General features: G+C 36.2%; 2 protein-coding genes across 6 annotated transcripts in view; one reads left to right on the forward strand and one right to left on the reverse strand.

The window, feature by feature from the left end:
• LOC113391834 (uncharacterized) overlaps positions 1-9,843 on the reverse strand; it is a 62,784-nt gene extending 52,941 nt beyond the window's left edge. For all 5 annotated transcript variants that reach the window (XM_026627933.2, XM_064219572.1, XM_026627932.2 and 2 more), the window contains exon 1: positions 9,639-9,843. In XM_026627933.2, coding sequence (XP_026483718.2) covers positions 9,639-9,718 — 80 coding nt within the window. In that variant the 5' untranslated portion in view covers positions 9,719-9,843. The remainder of the gene's footprint in view (positions 1-9,638) is intronic.
• A 263-nt stretch (positions 9,844-10,106) lies between these two features.
• LOC113391822 (vacuolar protein sorting-associated protein 53 homolog) lies at positions 10,107-19,455 on the forward strand. The gene is made up of 12 exons (XM_026627910.2): positions 10,107-10,290; positions 10,484-10,690; positions 10,989-11,207; positions 12,091-12,214; positions 12,710-12,828; positions 13,098-13,265; positions 14,917-15,040; positions 15,938-16,008; positions 16,546-16,686; positions 17,740-17,887; positions 18,223-18,367; positions 18,663-19,455. The coding sequence occupies exons 1-12, from the start codon at positions 10,165-10,167 to the stop codon at positions 19,450-19,452; spliced, it is 2,382 nt and encodes a 793-aa protein (XP_026483695.2). The 5' UTR covers positions 10,107-10,164; the 3' UTR covers positions 19,453-19,455.
• The last annotated feature ends 825 nt before the right edge of the window (positions 19,456-20,280 follow it).

The raw sequence follows: 20,280 nt of genomic DNA on the forward strand, positions 1-20,280 counted from the left end.
ATTTTTATATTATACTATACCACGATATAATATTAATTTATTTTAAGAAAACATATTTAATTAGGAAATTAAGTCTTGAGGAAAACATCGTGAGGAAACTTGCATATCTCTAATTTCAAGCCGCGTCAGGTCAACGCGTAGAATAAGCTCCAAATCTTCTCCTTAAAGGGAGGGGAGGCCTGAGCCCAGCACCCAGATATTTGGGACACGTTACTTTACCAAGTCTGAACGTAAATCATATTAACATTTAAAATTTCCAACCTACACATCATATTAGAACAAAATTAATTTAGCGTGAAAATAAATATATAAGTTTCACAATACTTATCTCTGAATTCACATAGAATCAACTTAATTTTATATTAAATTAAAATATATAGAAATACATCGACATTTATTCTCAAGAGAAAATATTTTAAGATTATTACACAACTCTGCTCCAGTGCCGGTTAATGGATGCACATTTTACACGTGCAGAATTACATCAAACGCATGCCTTACAAGGTCGCGACGCGGATGGAATGGCGGACGAGCATATGGGCCACCTGATGGTAAGTGATCACCACCGCCCATAGACAATGGCGCTGTAAGAAATATTAACCATTAATTACATCGCCATTGCGCCATCAACCTCGGGAACTAAGATGTTATGTCCCTTGTGCCTGTAGTTACTCTGGTTCTCTCACCGTTCACACCGGAACACAAAAATACTAAATAATTTTGTTTGGCGGTAGAATATCTGATGAGTGGGTGGTCTTGCACAAAGCTCTACCACCAAGTATCCAAATCTGATCGCGCTTTCTTCGTTAAAATACCTCGTATTCCATCGACATATCTCTCAAATCTTATTTTATATTAAATCCATCCAGAACAGCTTCTCACAATAACAGATAATTCTAACACGAATAACGTTATAAAACACCGCAGTCCACGATATACGTAGTAACAGACTACGTCGAAACAGATTCTTGAATGATAAACTACATAAGCGATCAGTAGCCCTATGTCTTTATCAATAAAGTATATATTCGGATAATTGTTTTTCCTATATTGTTCTACCCTATACAAGGTTGTATCCGCATTACTTTTCTTTATATGGTAACAGCATTTTATTTATGTATTATATACATGTATGTATGTCTCTGAAGGTTGCATTATATATAGATGTAGTCGAGATGATCCAGTGGTTACAATGGCTACATGTTAACGGATGATTACGGCTACAAATCTAGGCATGCACTGAATACATATAAATCTTGAGCGGTGAAGGAAAACATCGTGTCGAAACCAAAATGGTTCTAATTCCATTTAAATTCTGCCACATGTGAATCCACAAAGACAGAGAAAGAGAGGGGAGACACTCCCCCCCTCTCTCTCTCTCTCTTTGAAGTGGGTGGTGGTAATAAAAGTACTTCGTTATTTGTCCGTTTACTAATAAAGAGTTTTAGCACAGCACATATTCACGGGTTGACTTACTATTGCCTCTTAAAACCACAATATTCTTTATTCAATGTAAAACTACCACCAGGAATATAGATTCACCCGAGAAGAACCGACAAGAAACTCACTAGTTAGTCTTTTCCACCAATTACCATATGGAGGTAAGATCAATTAATTAAAAAAAACCAACCAAAAAAGTTTAAACCGCTTAACATTCAGATAAAATTCTGTATGAAGCAAGTTTGACATCTTAGGCTACTCATTACGCTACCAACTCTTAAAACGCAAGCGAAACCGCGGGCGACAACTGTTCATTTATAAAAGTCTTTTTATGGAATATTTAAATATATTGTAATCGTAATCCGTCGTTCATTTCAATTTCAATGACTTTAAAAATCGTTTATCAATAAGCGTATCAAAACATCTTATCAGTAAAACCCTCGGCTATTAGTTTCACTTCAAGATTATTTATTTGAATAAGTTTAAATACCCGTGTTATATAAAAACAAACCGTTTAAGGCACGTATTTTAACAGTAAGATGAAGAGATAGAGGCGAAAAGGAAGTGCTACGTTAAAGTTCTTTTATTTAATATTTTTTTGTTCAAAGTATAGGGTCATCAGATGTAAGGCAGTGGTCACCACCGCCCATAGACATTGGCGGTATATCAACCACTCTTTACATCGTCAATGCGCCACTACCACCTTTAGATTTTATGTCTCTTGTGCATGTATATATATTGGCTCACTCACCCTTCAAAACCCCGCTGACAGGATGTGATCCTGTATCCTAGCATCAGTCAGTAGGTTAGTTAGTTGGTCTCGGCTAGTATTTGACGTAACAAACTAATCGTCACCAAAAAAAAATGTAATTCCTTAATAAGCTCCGGGCATTGCTACAATTCTTTAATCAAAAAAAAAAGATAAGGACATAGCCCAGCGTAACTACATTCACAAGACAATATAAGTTTGTCTACCTATCTAATTCATATAAAAACCAACCGGTTCCGAAAGAAACTTAAAACAGAAAAAAAATCGGTTCCTAAATATAGTATTCAAATCTCTATCTTGTCATTTCAGAGTGTATACATTGCAGCTTAACAAAAACATACAAATTTAACATAATTTTTTGGTGTGGCAACTTTTTCCCCCCTTGAACACTACCTTATGGTCGTATACCGTATATGGTCGAATGAATGTACCCACGCACTAATGCCTTATTTATACCTCACATCCTAGACAACGTTCTTCGTCGTGCTCTACGTGGGAGTATACGTTTTTACCGTTATTTATGCACTATCTGATACACGTGTAATGTGACCAGACGATTCGTTTTGTGTTAGGACAGTCTCAAATCAAATCAAATCAAAAATCTTTATTCAATATAGAAGTGTTTACACTTGCTTATTGATTGTCAAAAATCTACCACCGGTTCGGAATTTAGCACCTCGGACCTGAGAAGAACCGGCGAAAGAAACTCAGCGGGATATTTTTTTTTTTTTTTTTCATTTTGCATGTACAATAATTATTATATTTTAGTTATTTGAAACAGCCTGGAGGCGATCATTTCATTCCCAAGGTGTGCAGTCAACTAAAAAGTCATTAGTGTTGTAATATCCTTTAGCACACAAACGCTCTTTAACGATTCTTTTGAATTTTATAATTGAATAATTTTGAACGTTTTCTGGGATCCTGTTGTAAAAACGTATACATTGCCCCAAAAAAGAGTTACTAACCCTGTGTAATCGGGTACTTGGAGTAACAAGTTTATTCTTGTTCCTAGTGTTAATAGAATGTACGTCACAATTTCTGGGAAAATCGTTTATGTTTTTGCGTACATACATAACATTATCAAAAACAAATTGAGAAGCGACAGTCATTATTTTAATTTCTTTAAATTTATCTCTTAACGAATCTTTTGGGCCCAGGTTATAAATTGCACGAATAGCCCTCTTCTGCAGTACAAAAATAGTATTAATGTCAGCTGCATTACCCCAGAGTAGGATGCCATACGACATTATACTGTGGAAATAACTGAAGTACACAAGGCGAGCCGTATCCACATCAGTCAAAAGTCTAATTTTTTTTACCGCATAGGCTGCAGAGCTGAGTCTATTCGCCAACTTATTTATATGGGGGCCCCATTGGAGCTTAGAGTCTATTGTCATACCAAGGAACTCTGTTGATTCTAAAACATCTAATGCTTCCCCGTTTAAGCATACACTCGTTTTGACACATCTTACATTGGGAGTAGTGAATTTAATACATTTAGTCTTTTTACTATTTAACATTAAATTATTAACACTAAACCAATTTACTATTTCAGAGAGAGTATTGTTCACATCGTCATATATTGAAAGACGTCTTTTTATTTTAAAAATTAAAGAAGTATCATCAGCAAACAATACTATCTCGAGTTTATCACCTAGGAGATGTGGCAGGTCATTTATATAAACAAGGAAGAGGATTGGTCCAAGAATTGATCCTTGAGGGACCCCCACAGTAACTGGAGACCCGGGAGATCTCTTTCCATTTACATCAACCCTCTGAATCCGATTGCTCAGATACGAAATCAGAAGACTGAGTGCAGTGTCCTTAATTCCATAATGACGTAGCTTCCTGACCAAAGTTTCGTGTTGCACATCTCGTTTTCAAATCACCTGACTCCCTCTCTCTTTCTCTACCCTTATCAATTAACCTCAAAAGTGACTATGATATTAATGATTATTAATAAAAAAAACAGTCAAAATCATATCTGTTCTATAGCCCCCTTAAATATTCATTTTATTCTAATTTTTTTTAATATTTGTTGTTATAATGGCAACAGAAATAAATCCTCTGTGAAAATTTCAACTATCACTATTCTTGAGATACAGCTCTTGTGACAGACGGACGGATAGCTGAGTATAGTAATAGGGTCCGTTCTACCCTTTGGGTATGGAACCCTAAAATATCTTCCTTAATAACTAAAACAAGAATTAATCTGAAATATATAAATCAATACAATCTTTATTTAGTGGTAGACCTTTTGTGCAAGTCTGGCTGGATAGGTAGCACCCACTCGTTACATATTTACTACCAAACAGCCGCACTTAGTATAGCGGGTTCAGTTTGAATGGACACAATCACATTTCAAAGCAAATCTTAATTCATAATTCTCATCAATTTCCATGAGTGATAACGCTCACCATCATAGGACGTTGCCAGTCCCACCTAATGACCATCAGTAACATTTCAAAGTCAAAAATCTATATTCATTATGGACGTGTTACACTTGCTTATTGAGAGTCAAAAATCTACCACCGATTCGGAAATTAACACTTCGGACCTGAGAAGAACCACTGAAAGAAATTCAACGAGATTTTTTTTTTATATTATAGCTATACTAATATTATAAATGCGAAAGTTACTCGTCTGTTACCCTCTACGCTTAAACCGCTGAACTGATTTAGGTAAAATTCGCTTCGGAGATAGTTTGAGTTCCGGAGAAGAACATAGGCGTCTTTGTTTACAAGGGGGTAAAATAGGTGTGTGTTACAGGTTAAGTCTTATAAATATCGCGCGGGTAACGCCGCAGATTCAGCAGTAATATAGAATACTCCAGTGATAGGCATAAAAATGGTATGCAGAGGACTTCCGCCAATTTGAAACGAGTTAAACATAACTCGTTTATAAATGCCGCCCTTGAACGTGTAGTTTATGAATAATTTAAAATCTTTAACGAGTCGTCGAGGCAATTAGCCGTACGATAATAAAAACGGGTTCCAGACGATAAATTAATATAAATTCAACTACTTCTTGTATGGGGAGAGTCTGTAAACAAAAAGTTATAAATGACCGACGATTGATATTAAACTTGATGGTTAATTCGGGTTAAGCCCAATCATCCCATACTTTTCCATGAAACAGCTGTTATTAATATTGTTGTGGTCCTGTTTTAAGGGTGAGTTAGCTATTGCAAAAGGTACAAGGGTATTGATTTCCGATTTTCGGGACGCATTGACGATGTAAGATATAGTTAATATTACGATGCCAATAATTGTAGGCGGTGGTGACTGCTTGTCATTGGGCCATTCACCAGTCAAACAATATACACATATATATAAATACATATTCCAGCAATCTACTTTAATGTGGACACATATGCGATATATATATCTTAGACATTATTACACAGTTTATTTGCACAGAATTTAATCACATGAAAATTCTGTCGCTCTTGGCTGCGTTTGAACTCGGTAAATCCGTTAAAGATTTCTCGTTTCCTAACCACTGGGCCATCTCATGCGTGTTTGGGTGAACATAAACAATTATTCAAGCATCGTCGTTCCTTTACTTTACTACATTTAAGCGTGAAAAATTCAATTGTTGTAAGAAATCCTGATATGTCACGGTAGAATGCCTCCTAAGAGATTGAGGGTACCACTGGTTTTTTAGTGGGTATTCCGGTGTACTGGGCATGCTAAGACGCTAATCTTCCTGGGCACCAACGAATCCCAAATAATCCTATCATATGAGGGAATCACGTAACGAGTATTTCGCGCGAGGGAAAAAAATTGCATACACTGACAACAAGAATTACAATGTATATTGTGAACATGGATTCTACGCAGAAGAATCATAAAAAAAGTAGTAACTGTATTAAAATAAAGAAATATGTATGTAATAACCATGTATAATTAAATGTATTTATCTTGAAAATCAACGAATACTACAAGCTGTTGATCTTTTATGAAATTTTGTGGAGTTTAAACCTTATTCGTCGGTAAATATACAACCGTCTGCGTAATTTTATTTAACATGTTTATAAAATTGCGTAATACTGTGTTCATTGAACGAGGTCATTTCATTAATAAAAATTTATATCAAAAACGTAACACAATATCGCTTTATATGTATTAGTTTTCATAATTATTATGATGTCCATAACAGGACGAACACCCACATCTATTCAGCCTATAATTCATAAAGCCGCACCCACACGTTTTAAATATTCCACGCGAAACAATCGTCAATTAGGACGTGACACACACGTGGAACATTGCGGAATTAATCGTTATGTAATTAGTACGTATTAGTATAACACATATTTACCCAAAAAATGCCGTTCTGCGATTTTAAAATATAGTTATTTTTATATAAAACAAACATTGGCATTTGCAAACTAGATCGTCATTATATGGAATTATTTATGAAACTAATGCTCGTCAAAACAAAACAAAAAAAAATACCGTTATTAGCAGAGGGAAAATGATACAGAACATTTTTTCTTTACCATTATTAAAAATATAGGCTTAATTGTATAGGATCTTTAAAATACACATCGACAAGAAAAAAAATCTGGCGTCTTGGATCATTTTACTGATATGATCAACGTCAGAATTTTTTCTTAAAGTATAATTTAATACCACATATATATATATAAGGTATTACATAATTAAAATAGAGATAAGCTGAGTAGAGACTGGATGCACTGATGGAAGCATTTACTGGATCCTGCAGGAAAGACTATGATTATTTTTTTACATAATATAGTTTTGAGTTTTTAATTCCTACGGCTGTTTTTTCACTTATCAAAAGTCCGTAATATGAATGAGATTCGTAAACACTAAGGTAAGAATCACACATAATCTTACCTACCAAAGTAGTTATTCTTACCTACCAAAACTCCTACGATGGTCGTGTAACTGCGACGGACAAAATTTACAACTATACTTGTATGTACAAACAGTGTTGACGACCAAAGTAATTTTGGATAGAAAATAATTACTGATTCAAATTTATAAGTTACTTAAAAACCAGCTATTACAAGAATAAACTCCTAAACAGTGATAAGGAGCTCCCTTAGTAAAGTCACGTTTTTAAAAAGTGACTAAGACACAAATCACGTAACTTTCTAATACTGATAAAGGCGCCCACACATAAAAATAAAGACACGGATAGCACGAGTAGCCTCGAATAAAGTATTTCTTATTCAAATAGGCTCGTATAAGCACATTTGTGTTGCCATGTTACAGGGTTAGAATATAGATTATAGCAAGATGGACCATTGAAATTATCTGTCAAGAATTTATCTGTAACTCTTCTTTACTAATATTATAAATGCGAAAGTAACTTTGTCTGTCTGTATCTTGCTTATTCACAGCCAAACCACTAAACATAATTTAATGAAATTCATTTTGAAGAAAATTTGAACTTGACGAGCTAGCAATGCCTTAGTATCATCTAATTCAATTTTGTAATGAACTGTACTGTAGAACAGGAACATGTAATTCATTCTTGTCACCTTAATAGTCTACATTCAAATCAGCAAACTGCAAAGCGTTTTTAATAATACTAGTGATCACCAGCAGCTTCGCTCGCGTTTCAAGGGTTTGTTGTCATGTGTTAGGCAAAAAAAGTAGCCTATATCCTTTCTCGGAGTTCAAATTCAGCTTCATACCAAATTTCATCAAATTCAGTCCATTGGTTTGGTAGTGAAAGAGAAACAGACAGACAGACAGAGTTACTTTCACATATATAATATCAGTACAGATTAAATACTAAAACCATCTCATGCATACATTTTTTTATTTCTATATTGATTTAGTAGTTTTTTCAGTAATACACAAAAAAAAATCTGAGTAATTAGTAAAAAATGTTAAAATTTCAGCTGAAACATGTTAAGTCCTAAATCACACTTGAATCCAATTCTTTCAATAGTATGTCGAGCTTGACTCAATGGGTCTATGAATGGGATATGATATGATAACAAGTGGGCACTCATGATAATAGATATTTGTTATCCTGCATTAAGTTCATCATCCACGCGAAACATGCTCCTTGAGTCACAAAATACAAGATGGGTGCTACAGCATTATTGGTAAACCTCAGCCAAAGTGACGTCACACATCAATATGACTATGTACAATATAAACAGTTATTATTCTTTTCTTAACATAATCACAATAAGATTCTTTCCATATGATTATTATAACAACACTTTAATAAGAATATAACACACAGAATATTTCTTTTTTTTTTCTATGCTAGTTAAGTAAAAAATATTCTGAAGATAACAAACAGGAGAGAACTGGCGCTGGGCTATTCATATAAAAAATCTCAAAGCTTAGGATGGTTAAAAAATTTATGATCAATTGAACCTTCATATTATGTAACAATTTTTATTGCCAAAAATTAGGAAAGTCACAGATTACACAGACAAACATCAAATTAAGATTTAATTGGATTATAATTATACCAGTGAGAGCTACAGCTGGCTAATCACTTTCTAAACATGATATAACACTGATAGTTTGTTTATTTCATAGTGATCAACACTGCTATTAATTATTGTTTTGTTATAATATTTACAAAATATAATAAAAAAGAGCCATATTTATGACAAATTACATAAAACCATTTTTCTTATATTAAGTCACTATTCCAAATTTAAAAATGCTTTTAAATAAAATATTTAAACAAATGTAAATCGTTACCAGTATTAAAAACTATAACAGTTTTTTATTCATTGTCTGATTTATATAGTTGAACATTGTATTATAAACTTACTGTAAACAAGAAATATAAGAATTTTTCCCACAATTGTATAAGAGTCATTGTACTAGTTTCCATAATAATAATTAATAAAAAATAAATTGTTTATTATTTCATTACCTTATCAAAACAAGTTGTATTGATAAACATTTATTATCCCACAGCTGGCCAGACATCCTCTTTTCTTAAAAGGGTTATCAGTTTATTTGTTGCTTTTTGGTGGGATATAGAAAATTTTAAATAAGTGTTTAGCTAGATTTGAACTAGTGACTCTTGACTTTGATCCACATATTATTTGATTGTTTGAGTTATCTCGAGTTGACATGTCTGTATGTTGTTATTCAAGTTAGTAATATGTATATTTACTGATAAATATTAAAATGATTGATCACTAAATGTAAGTTATAAATCATGGTTAGTTAGTAGCTATTTGGACAACAACAAACTCATAAAACAATTATTTACACAATATTTGGAAATTAACGCAAACGACCAGCTGTTTTTAAGTTCAATGCCGACGCATTGTCTTTATATATTTTTTTTATTATAGCGTTAGGCTGGAAAAATAGGGTTAACAAACGCGAGGTCACAGCCGGAACGATATTATCAACGTAAGCCCTACTCTCCCTGATTTGACGAAACTGACTCATTCTTCTTCACTTACCAGCAGTTTAGTTTCTTTATAGCTGATAGATCAGACTGTTTCGATCTAGCGATCACCATTTCCTCCGTTAACCGAACCATTGCACTTAACTTCACTTTAACAATGAAAAACCAAGAAACAATCACTAGGCTTAGATCGGAGAGAGGTCGTGGCCGCTCATCATAACAAGTTCACTGATACACAACTACATGCAACGCGTGCATGGAAAAAACTAAATGAAAGAAAACAATAGAGGACCATATTGTATTGGATACTCGCTAAAAAATATAATATGTTTTATCAAATTATAAATAAAAGAAACAAAAATATCTAATTATATTTAATATTATCAAATAATATTTGTTTACATTAAATGTGTTATATTGTTTTAAAACAGAACCACAATCGAAATGGTTTGAGTTTCCGATTCGTCATATTGAATGACAGCTGACATTACAAATGTCAACTTGACATTTGACAGAGGTAGTATTTTGTTTGCTGTTCATGCGTGATAAAATTGTAAATATTCGTTTTTTAATTATAAGACATGGATTCCAACGATGTTTTGGAAGACAAAGACAGTGGGCCGGAGGTGCAGCTAAATTTGCCAGGCTCAGTAATCAGCCGGATCGAAGAATTAATGGGTGGAACTGAGCAGTTTGATAGTGAAGAGGTCAATTAAACTAAAATTTCACATTTTTGAAACAATTAATAATTAATTTCAATCAAATACTATGTATAATTAACTATTATAAATTGTATCGATAAAAATAAAGCTTTGTGACCTTTTAAAACGTAGTAAAACCACATTATAATTTAGTCAAATAATGACATGCAAAAACATAATATTCCTTACTCTTTGGCAGTTCGACGCAGTAGCGTACATAAACCGAGTGTTCCCGACGGAACAGTCACTATCTGGTGTGGAATCAGCAGCAGCGCGATGCGAATTTCGTTTGGCGAGTGTACAGCACGACATACGAAGACTAGTGCGCGCTCAGCATGATCAACGGGTTGCAGGTCATCAGGCGTTATTAGATGCGCAACATAGTATAGCTGAACTAGCATTGCAGGTAGATTCACGGTTATTATATCATCATATTATTTTGTATCTAAAACTTTTCAACAGACTAACAAATATTGATGCGAACCGAATGGGTGCCTTTTATATATGAAGTTAATTATTACAACTTTCATATTGTTACCAATTAGAATTACTCATTAATTTTATACTAGACCAAACTATTAAAATCAAATCAAATTCCTTTATTCAACAGGTGTTTTATGGCTTAAGAACTTTGTTTTGTTTGTACTACTCATTTTAATATTTCATTATATATCTTAACAATACTTACCCCAATATTTTTACAGGTAGCAGATATAAACAAAAAGGCTGAACGTAGTGAAAGTATGGTCCGGGAGATTACAGCGGAGATCAAACAGCTGGATTGTGCCAAGTGGAACCTCACAGCTGCCATCACAGCCCTGAACCACCTGCATATGCTAGCGGGTGGTGCAGCTTCGTTGAGGACACTGGCTCAAAAAAGACAGTATAAGGAATTAGTATTGCCATTGCAGGCTATAATGGAGGTAGGTTATCATATCAATTATTTTGTGAGTGAGCCAGTGTAACTACAGGCACAAGGGGCATAACATCTTAGTTCCCAAGGTTGATGATGCATTGATGATTGTTGTGTACAATGTTATGATTATAAATGTAGGGTACTTTTTTACTTTGTTAAATAATAAAGTAAATTAAGTGGGTGTGTAAAAAATAGTGTGTGACAGAATGAAGCTAGATACGGAATTACATGGTTAATGACAAACTCATGTGTTTTCTTCGTTCATACAAACATAATAATGATGTAAGGAATGGTTAATATTTTTTACAGCACCATTGTCTATGGGTGATGGTGACTATACCATCAGGTGGTCCATATGCTCATCTGCCATAAAAAAATCTTAAATGAATGAATGAAGCAATGACGTGATTGTTACATGTTTCAGAAATCTCATTAGGCCAATAAAAGGGTTTTCCGCCTAGAAATTCTCAGAAGTACCCTACCCTACCCTATTCTGTATCAGATTGTTGGCAATGTTTACACTACTGCACTTAAGCACTGTGTCTCTAGTCTCCCTTGTTAAATAACTGTAGTCTAATCGGTGAAGAGGACACGAGGAGGACCAATGTGCATTTAGAGTGTGTATAGTCTAACAGGGCCAGATTTAGGGGAGTGCAACCGGGGCATCTGCCTTGGGGCCTCCACAAGAGATGGGCCCTACCATAGAGATTCCGATGAGTTAATAATTTTAATGCATTATATGTTTATGTCTCAATTTTTGACAAATCTGACTGAAAGTGTTCGAATTAATTTGTAAGATCATATTTAGTGGCATCCACTTTGTGGCCCCAGGGCCTCCAAACATCCAAATCCGGTCCTGGTATCTAAAGTTCTAAGTTGTATTCTCGAAGGTTCTGGAGCAGCTGGAAATGTATCGTGACATTAAAGAATTGAACGCACTGCGCGACGAAGTGCACGCCATACGTGCCCAACTCGCGCAGCAGATATTAGCTGATTTCAAGGAAGCACTTACAGGTAAATACTATATATGCTGAATATTTAACAGAAGACTTGTTGGTACATTCCCAACACAAGAGAAAATTTTAGGTAGGTAAGCAAAGGTGACCACTATTCAGCCAATAGTTTAGCCAATAGTCTTCCTAAAATCCGCTCTCTTAAAAATATATTTCCATAGTTATATATTTTGTAGACATTTCATGATGTTCATTTAACACTAAACTTTACTACGTGAGCAATTTTGTCCGAACACCACTCATCGGCATCACTTAGAATGGATAAAGGGTGAGTGAGCCAGGGTGACTACGGGCATAAGAGACATGACACCTTAGGTCTCGCGTTCGTTGGTGCGTTCTCGTTGTAATTTATGCTATCTATTTCTTACAGCGTCTTTGCCTATGCGCGGTGGTGACCACACCACTCCAATCCCCTTAACTGTTATAAATAAAACTAAATTCAAATATCTCAGCCAACAAGTCAACTTGTAAATACAATATTTCGAATGACCTCTAGGTGGTGGCAAAACCACGATATCGCCTCGCACGCTGAGCGAGGCGTGTGCGGTGGTGGACGCGCTGGAGCCGCACGTGAAGCAGGAGCTGATCAAGTGGCTCATCTCCATGCAATTGCAGGTATGGGAGCACGTCGAGATCAAACCTTACTTTAATTAAATACCGGAAACTCTATTCCTCATAATCCGGGAAATCTGAAATAATTGGTTTAGAGATCAGGCGCAGGTCTGACCTCATCTCAATAAAGAGTTTAGTAACTGCTCGGTAAAGGTATCCCCTCTCGAGGAGATGGTTGGAGCCACCACGCTACTCTATAACAAGTATTGGTAATGTCATATTTTACAGCGAGTCTGTGTGATATATTAAAACGTTTGGTCCGCGCTCGCCAGGAGTACGAGCACCTGTTCTCGGGCGAGCAGGAGGAGGCGTGGGTGTCGCACGTGGAGCGGCGCTACGCGTGGCTCAAGAAGCACCTGCTGCGGTTCGAGGACTCGCTGGCGCAAGCGCTGCCGGCCGCCTGGAGGCTCAGCGAGCGCATCGCACACCGGTTCTGCAAGGTATCTTGGACCTTAATACTCGGAGATAAAGCTCAATATTCTATTGGAAGTAGGAAAAAAGATAAACAAACCGTATATTTACGTATTTCATGCGATTTGCTAATAACTCGGCTATATTGTGCGCTACTGAGAGTTTATGATTAATATATCTTCATTTGTAATACAACACTGTTGCACTTAACTACTTATTTCCACTTTAACTTTGCTTCTGAATTTCTCATAGCAGTTAGTTTTCACAAATCCATAGTGAATATCATAGATTAATTAATCAACCTTTGACCAGTAGTGGAAAATTTACTATATTTATTTATTTAAAGACTTTATTGACCACCACAAAGTAAATGGAAGAAAAGGCGGACTTAAGTTGTTAATGTTTGAAGGCATTCTCAGCCAGTCAACCAGAAAACCATGAAGGCGGTAATTAATAACTGGCAATACATAAAAATGTACATACATATAAAACTATAGAAAAAAAAACATATACATACACACACATATAGTATCTACGAAATAAATATCGATACTATTGTAGTAAAGTGGGTAATTCGATATAACTCGTCAAAGATATATTTAATAGACATTTTGTGTAGTCACAATGTTACTTAAAATATAGCGTTAGTCAAGAAGCACGTCTATTTATTTCTCCCTATTTAACGATAGTTTAAATATGTACAGTAAAACATGAATAATAAATACTCTGCTGCGTCTGTATGTATGTAAAACTATCACTTTTTCTCGATCTCGTAAGCTTATTAAAAATGTATATAATCTGTCTGACACATCAATGGAACATGTAATCAAAATCAAGGATTTAGGAGTTATAATGGATAGCAAAATAAATTTTCATGACCATATAGTTAAAATTTGCAAAGATGCTAATAAATGTCTTGGTTTCATTATTAGAATATCATCACAATTTAAGAATACCCAAGTAATAGAACAATTATATAATGCATATGTCCGTAGTAAATTAGAATATAATTCAATAGTTTGGAGTCCGCGCGAGGCAATGTACACTATAATGCTAGAAAAAATTCAACGTAAATTCTGTAGATACTTATTTAAACGTAAATATGGATACTACCCTTTTCTCTATCCTTCTATGTTTGTGTCAGGTATGGTTGGTTTAGATACACTTCAGCTTAGGCGGGAATCCGCACATATAAAATTTTACTACTTAATTCTAATGAATAGAGTGGATAGCATTGCTGTACGTGAATCCATATCTTTGTATGTTCCCGACCAATATATGCGTGGTGTTGGAAGACGGCAACATAGATTATTTTGTTACCCACCTATGTGGCATTCTCCCCACGCTAGCAACAGCCCCACTGCTAGGGTTGTTAAACTTTTAAATAACTTCCTACTTTGTTGTCGAGATGTAGACATATTTTGTGATCCCTTTTATACTATATTCAAACAATTCTATATATTCCAGAATTTTTAAGATGTTTTGTAGTTCCTAAATAGATTTAAGCTTATTTTTGTTTACTTTTTTTTTATAAATTTTATTTTTACTAAATTTTATCTCTTTTGTTAAGTAATTAGTGTAGATAAAAGCGACTTGGTGTAATTACTGTAATGCTTTTATTTTTTAAATAAAGATTTATTATTATTATCTTCATACATGTAACGTTGTTCTATTACTCAGATAACCCGAAAAGCTCTCAGCGAGATAATGCAGGCGAGACGAAGCGAAGTCGACGTGAAACTTCTCCTGTACGCGATACAGAAGACTTACAACTTCGAGCTCTTGCTACACAAGAGATTCGTCGGTCTGTATATTTCATTTATATAAATATTCCAAAAGTATTTTTAAAAATTTGTTTGTCTGTATGTAGGGGGGGGGGGGTTAAGATCAGATATTAATGATCCCATTCGAAAAATAAATTAACTGCTAGATAGCTAGATTATTCCTGAGTGCTATGGGGTATAAATTGTATTTGATAAGAAATTGCACCAGTGTGAAGCCTGTTGTGCATCAATATTACACATGCGAAGGTGCCTGTGTCTGTCTGTTGCTCTTTCAAGGCCGAATCACCGAACGTTGTACACGAAAATTGTACATAATATACATTTAAGGAGGTTTCTCTTTTAGGTGTGAAAAAACTTGTATCAGAAGAACTCGCTACTGTATAATAAAAAAAGTACAGTAACAAAAGTCAAGGTTGAAGTCGAAAATCTTTATACGATATAAAAGCGTTACTTGCTTATTGATTGTAAAAAATCTACCAACACTTTTTAACTAAAGATGTTAGATATCATCTTGTAACAAATCATGGAAAAGGTTAAAACAGTTTAGTGATTTTCATGCAGGGTATATTGTATGATATAAACGTGGTGAAATTCTCTTGGTGGTAGGGCTTTATGCAAGCCCGTCTGGGTAGGTACCACCCACTCATCAGATATTCTATCGCCAAGCAGCAGTACTCAGTATTGTTGTGTTCCGGTTTGAAGGGTGAGTGAGCCAGTGTAACTACAGGCACAAGGGACGTAACATCTTAGTTCCCAAGGTTGGTGGCGCATTGGCTATGTAAGGAGTGCTACAGCGCCATTGTCTATGGGCGGTGGTGACCACTTACCACGAGGTGGCCCATTTGCTCGTCCGCCTACCGATATCATGAAAAAAACGTGTTACAAAGCTTAATTTGGACGTTTTAATATTTACACAGGTACGGAGCTAGGGGCGGAGGGCGTCGAGGGCGGAGTCAAGCCGTTGGTGTTTGATGACGATGACAAAGAGGTACGTTTGATTTTCGGGCAAAAATGACATTTTCAATGGATACGTCCATAGCCTAACAGCACACGCACGGAGAAATTAATGTAGCCTGTTGTTTGAGTGCTTAAACATATGCTGTCTCATTCGCATTGTATAGTGGGATAGATATTTAGCTACGTGTGTGTTTCTAGTCAAACACAGGCAGACCTATTACACTTACAATGCAATGGGAAATCAATGGAGAGGAACCTGGTGCTGATGAGCTGAACTTGTTTCTGGAAAACCATCTCAACATTTACGTGCCTGGATCTGAACACAGGAATTTGTAGCTTGACTCGCTAGTTACTAAACTAGTGATGCGGTTATGGATAGTACGAAGGCAGACGAGTGGCTACCTGATGATTATTTACTTTTATTGGTGAAAATGAGTAACTACTGAGTTTCTTGCCGATTCTTCTTAGTAGAATCTATTATTTGAATTTGTGAAAAACTTGATGAAAATATATATATTTTATAGCTTTTAAATGAGCAATACATATAATATTAGTTTACCTAATACAGGTCGAAACGGATGACAACACTGTCAACACGAAAGGCTCCCCGTGGGTGGGTCTGATAGGAGCCTGCTTCGAGCCCCACCTGTCTCTGTACATCACGAGTCTGGACACGAACTTGAGAGCCCTCATGGATAGATTCATACAGGTGAACTAATGAATGACTGGAAATTACCCACTACTGGGCTATCTTTAGATAAACTCGGGTAAAGTTTTAAGGTTGCCCCTAGAGGAGTCCTTTTAGAATTTATGGATAAATGATGTTAATCTTCTGGTTAACTATTGTTACGAGACTAGCCCTAGCCTCCCTACGGAGCTACGTCATAGGATTATAAATATATACAATTATTATTGTAATTAATTGATCAATAATTTGTACACCTTTAGTTAATATTATTTTATGGGATAACATTTAATACTGGCATGTAACACTATTTCTTATTTTAAACATGATTGAGCTGTCATAAGGAAAACAATTGGAGGATTGTGGGGGATTGAAAAGACATATAGAGAGATTGGAGCATCATTGTAAAAAACATAATTTTATTATGCCATCCCGAACTACTGAAATTACACTATGTTACGTATGCCAGGACTTACGAGCTGTGCAGAAAATAGGGTAGGCACTAAAGCGTTAACCAGAAAGTTATCATCGTCAACAATCCACGTTTATCCGTGTGGTGCTAAAGTGCCAAATCTTCTTCAAAAGATTTTGTCAAAGAAAGGTACCCAATATTGGTACCTTTTCTGTTACTTGTGTACGTTATATTTGACATTTTGTTATTGGCAATAATGTACATATATCATACAAAAACTATATGTTATGTTAGATAATATCCGCTCGCTTCGCTGACCACACAATACCTAGTCTGTACGGCTAAAGTTCATACAAAGTTAACATTATGAGGTTGACTTTTTAAAAACCTTCGTTTATAATAAGCGCCCACGTCACTAAGGAGTACTATGATAAATTTCAAGTCAATTGGACCTGTATTTGTAAATTGCTCGTTATGAGTGGCGTCTGGTTATGTTCACAGATATAGCTATAGAAAATAAATATCTGTACGACTAAATATAATTTTGTCATTCGATGTCTGGAGAGTAGGTCCAAAAGTCAAGAAAATTTGATTGTAATATTCATATACTTTTTTCCCGAAAAGACCTGAATTGTATTTTTGATACTAGAGATGTCTTCCACCAGGACGCGAAGTCGGCCGACCCGGGCGCGTGCAGCGGCGCGGGCGGCAGCGGCGCCGGCGCCGTCATGTCCAGTTGTGCCGACCTCTTCCTCTTCTACAAGAAGTGCCTCGCGCAGTGCGCCACGCTCTCCACCGGGGAACCGATGCGAGGTAACAGAGACCTATTTATTGATATGCAGGCTGTATCTGGCTGCCTGACGTCAATTTGTTTTAAATATGTGATCAATTGGGGGTATTTGATATCTCTTCAAGATTCAAACGCAAAGGTATGTGAGTTAAAATGTCCATGCTTCGGACTCCGCGCACCCGACTTTGAGTTTCAACATCCTTACATCTCGAATATGCTACTACCGAGGTTGGTACTACTGGAACTAAGTTATAATGTCCCTTGGGCCTAACCCTTGGCGCACCCATCCAGACATATTTGCTGTAGGCCCTACCATCGAGGGATATATAAAGTTGATTTTGTATGGCGGTGTGCACAGAACTGGCGGGCGTGTTCGGCAAGTACCTGCGCGAGTACGCGGGCGGCGTGCTGCAGGCCGCCCTCCCGCGCGCCGCGGCCCCCGCGCTCGCCGTGCCCTCGCTCGTCACCAACCTGCAGGGCCTGCTGAGGGACGACGCGCCCAGGTGCCCGCCTTGCTGATACCCTCGTATTAAAGCCTACTCTTATGAAGTGACGGCTTGCAGCATACTACCACGCTGCTCCAATGCGCGTCGAGACATACACGTTCACCAGATATTAATCCGATACATTTCCTGTGATCCGATTTTTTCGATATTTTCACCGACGAGCACAGATGAATTACAAAAACAAAATCAGCAAATGAAAATTTTGAGGCTGTTCGTTCGTAATGAACCGTAAGTATATTCAGAAAATGAAAAATCTATAGGTAAATAGCTAATTGTTTTTTTTTAATATCAGGTACACGAGACAAGAGATAGCCAAGATCACGAGCGTGATAACGACGTCCGAGTATTGTCTCGAAACGACCATCCACCTCGAACAGAAGCTGAAAGAGAAGATCTCACCCAATCTAGCTGATAAAATAGACCTCGCGCCAGAACAAGATCTCTTCCATAAAATGATCAGCAATTGCATCCAACTCCTCGTCCAGGATCTCGAGATGGCCTGCGAACCAGCCCTCCAAGCTATGACCAAGATATCTTGGCTCCATTTCGACAACGTTGGTGACCAGAGCTCATACGTCACTCAAATCATCATGCACCTTAAAAACACAGTTCCAAATCTTCGAGACAACTTGGCTTCGTCTAGAAAATATTTCACCCAGTTCTGTATAAGATTTGCAAATTCCTTCATACCGAAATTTATCCAAAATATTTACAAGTGCAAGCCAATATCGACCGTAGGTTCTGAGCAATTATTGCTAGATACCCATATGCTCAAGACGGCGTTACTGGAGCTGCCCTCGATCGGCTCCGACGTGAAACGCCAAGCGCCAACGACATATACGAAAGTCGTTATTAAGCTGATGACGAAGGCTGAAATGATTTTGAAGCTGGTGATGGCACCATTGGATGGGAATCTGGAGGGTTTTGTTGCGCAGTTTGTCCAACTTCTACCAGAGAGTACGTTGGCAGAGTTCCATAAAGTTCTAGATATGAAAGGCGCCAAAATGTCTAAGACACAGTTGGCCTCCTTGGACGCATTGTTCAAAGATATCACCAAGAACATGCATAATGATAACAAATGAAATCACATATTAAATTTTGCGAACAATTGAATCCAACTGACATTCATTAATATTAAATATATGATTGCACTGCAGTTATCAAATAAAACCATAATATTAAATCATATAATCAATTTCAATGGCACGAGGAGTAAAAATAAAACAACTGACCTTGAATTAACATGACGTCAATGGTCGAGACATTAATCATGAACTTGCGAAGATAATTATGTTTTTTGAATCTCGGTAAAACTTGAAGTGAAACAAAAGTGGATATAAGTAGTTAAGTGGAATAGTGTTGTATTATAAATAAAGATATATCGATAACAGTTCTCAGTGTACAACACAGCAGAGCTATTAGCAAATCGTATGTAATATGTAAATCTAAGGTTTACATTAGCAGCCTGTAAATTTCCCACTTCTAGGCTAAGGCCTCCTCTCCCTTTCAGGAGAAGGTTTGGAGCATATTCCACCACGCTGCTCCAATGCGGGTTGGTGGAATGCACATGTGGCAGAATTTCGTTGAAATTAGACACATGCAGGTTTTTTCAATGTTTTCATTCATCGCCAAGCACGAGATGAATTATAAACACAAATTATGCACATGAAAATTCAGTGGTGCTTGCCTGGGTTTGAACCCGAAATCATCGGCTAAGATGCACGCGTTCTAACCACTGGGCCATCTCGGCTATAATATAATCTAAGGTTTGTTTATCTTTATTCCTCGTGCCATTGGAATATAGCTTACGACCAAGTTTTTTTTTTATAAATGACTAACTTATTTATGTTGATATTCGTGTGTTTGATGAAATTAGAGTGTTGTTAAGGACAAACAAGCTCATGCTTATA

Source organism: Vanessa tameamea, chromosome 28, assembly GCF_037043105.1.
Source record: "Vanessa tameamea isolate UH-Manoa-2023 chromosome 28, ilVanTame1 primary haplotype, whole genome shotgun sequence".
Lineage (NCBI taxonomy): Eukaryota > Metazoa > Arthropoda > Insecta > Lepidoptera > Nymphalidae > Vanessa > Vanessa tameamea.

What these genes read in the sequence shown, in the direction of transcription:
- LOC113391822 (XM_026627910.2), top strand. Translation starts at nt 10,165, where the DNA reads ATGGATTCCAACGATGTTTTGGAAGACAAAGACAGTGGGCCGGAGGTG. An exon ending in TTGATGACGATGACAAAGAG is followed by an intron (nt 16,009 to 16,545) that starts GTACGTTTGATT and finishes TACCTAATACAG; the next exon opens with GTCGAAACGGATGACAACAC. An exon ending in CACCGGGGAACCGATGCGAG is followed by an intron (nt 17,888 to 18,222) that starts GTAACAGAGACC and finishes CGGTGTGCACAG; the next exon opens with AACTGGCGGGCGTGTTCGGC.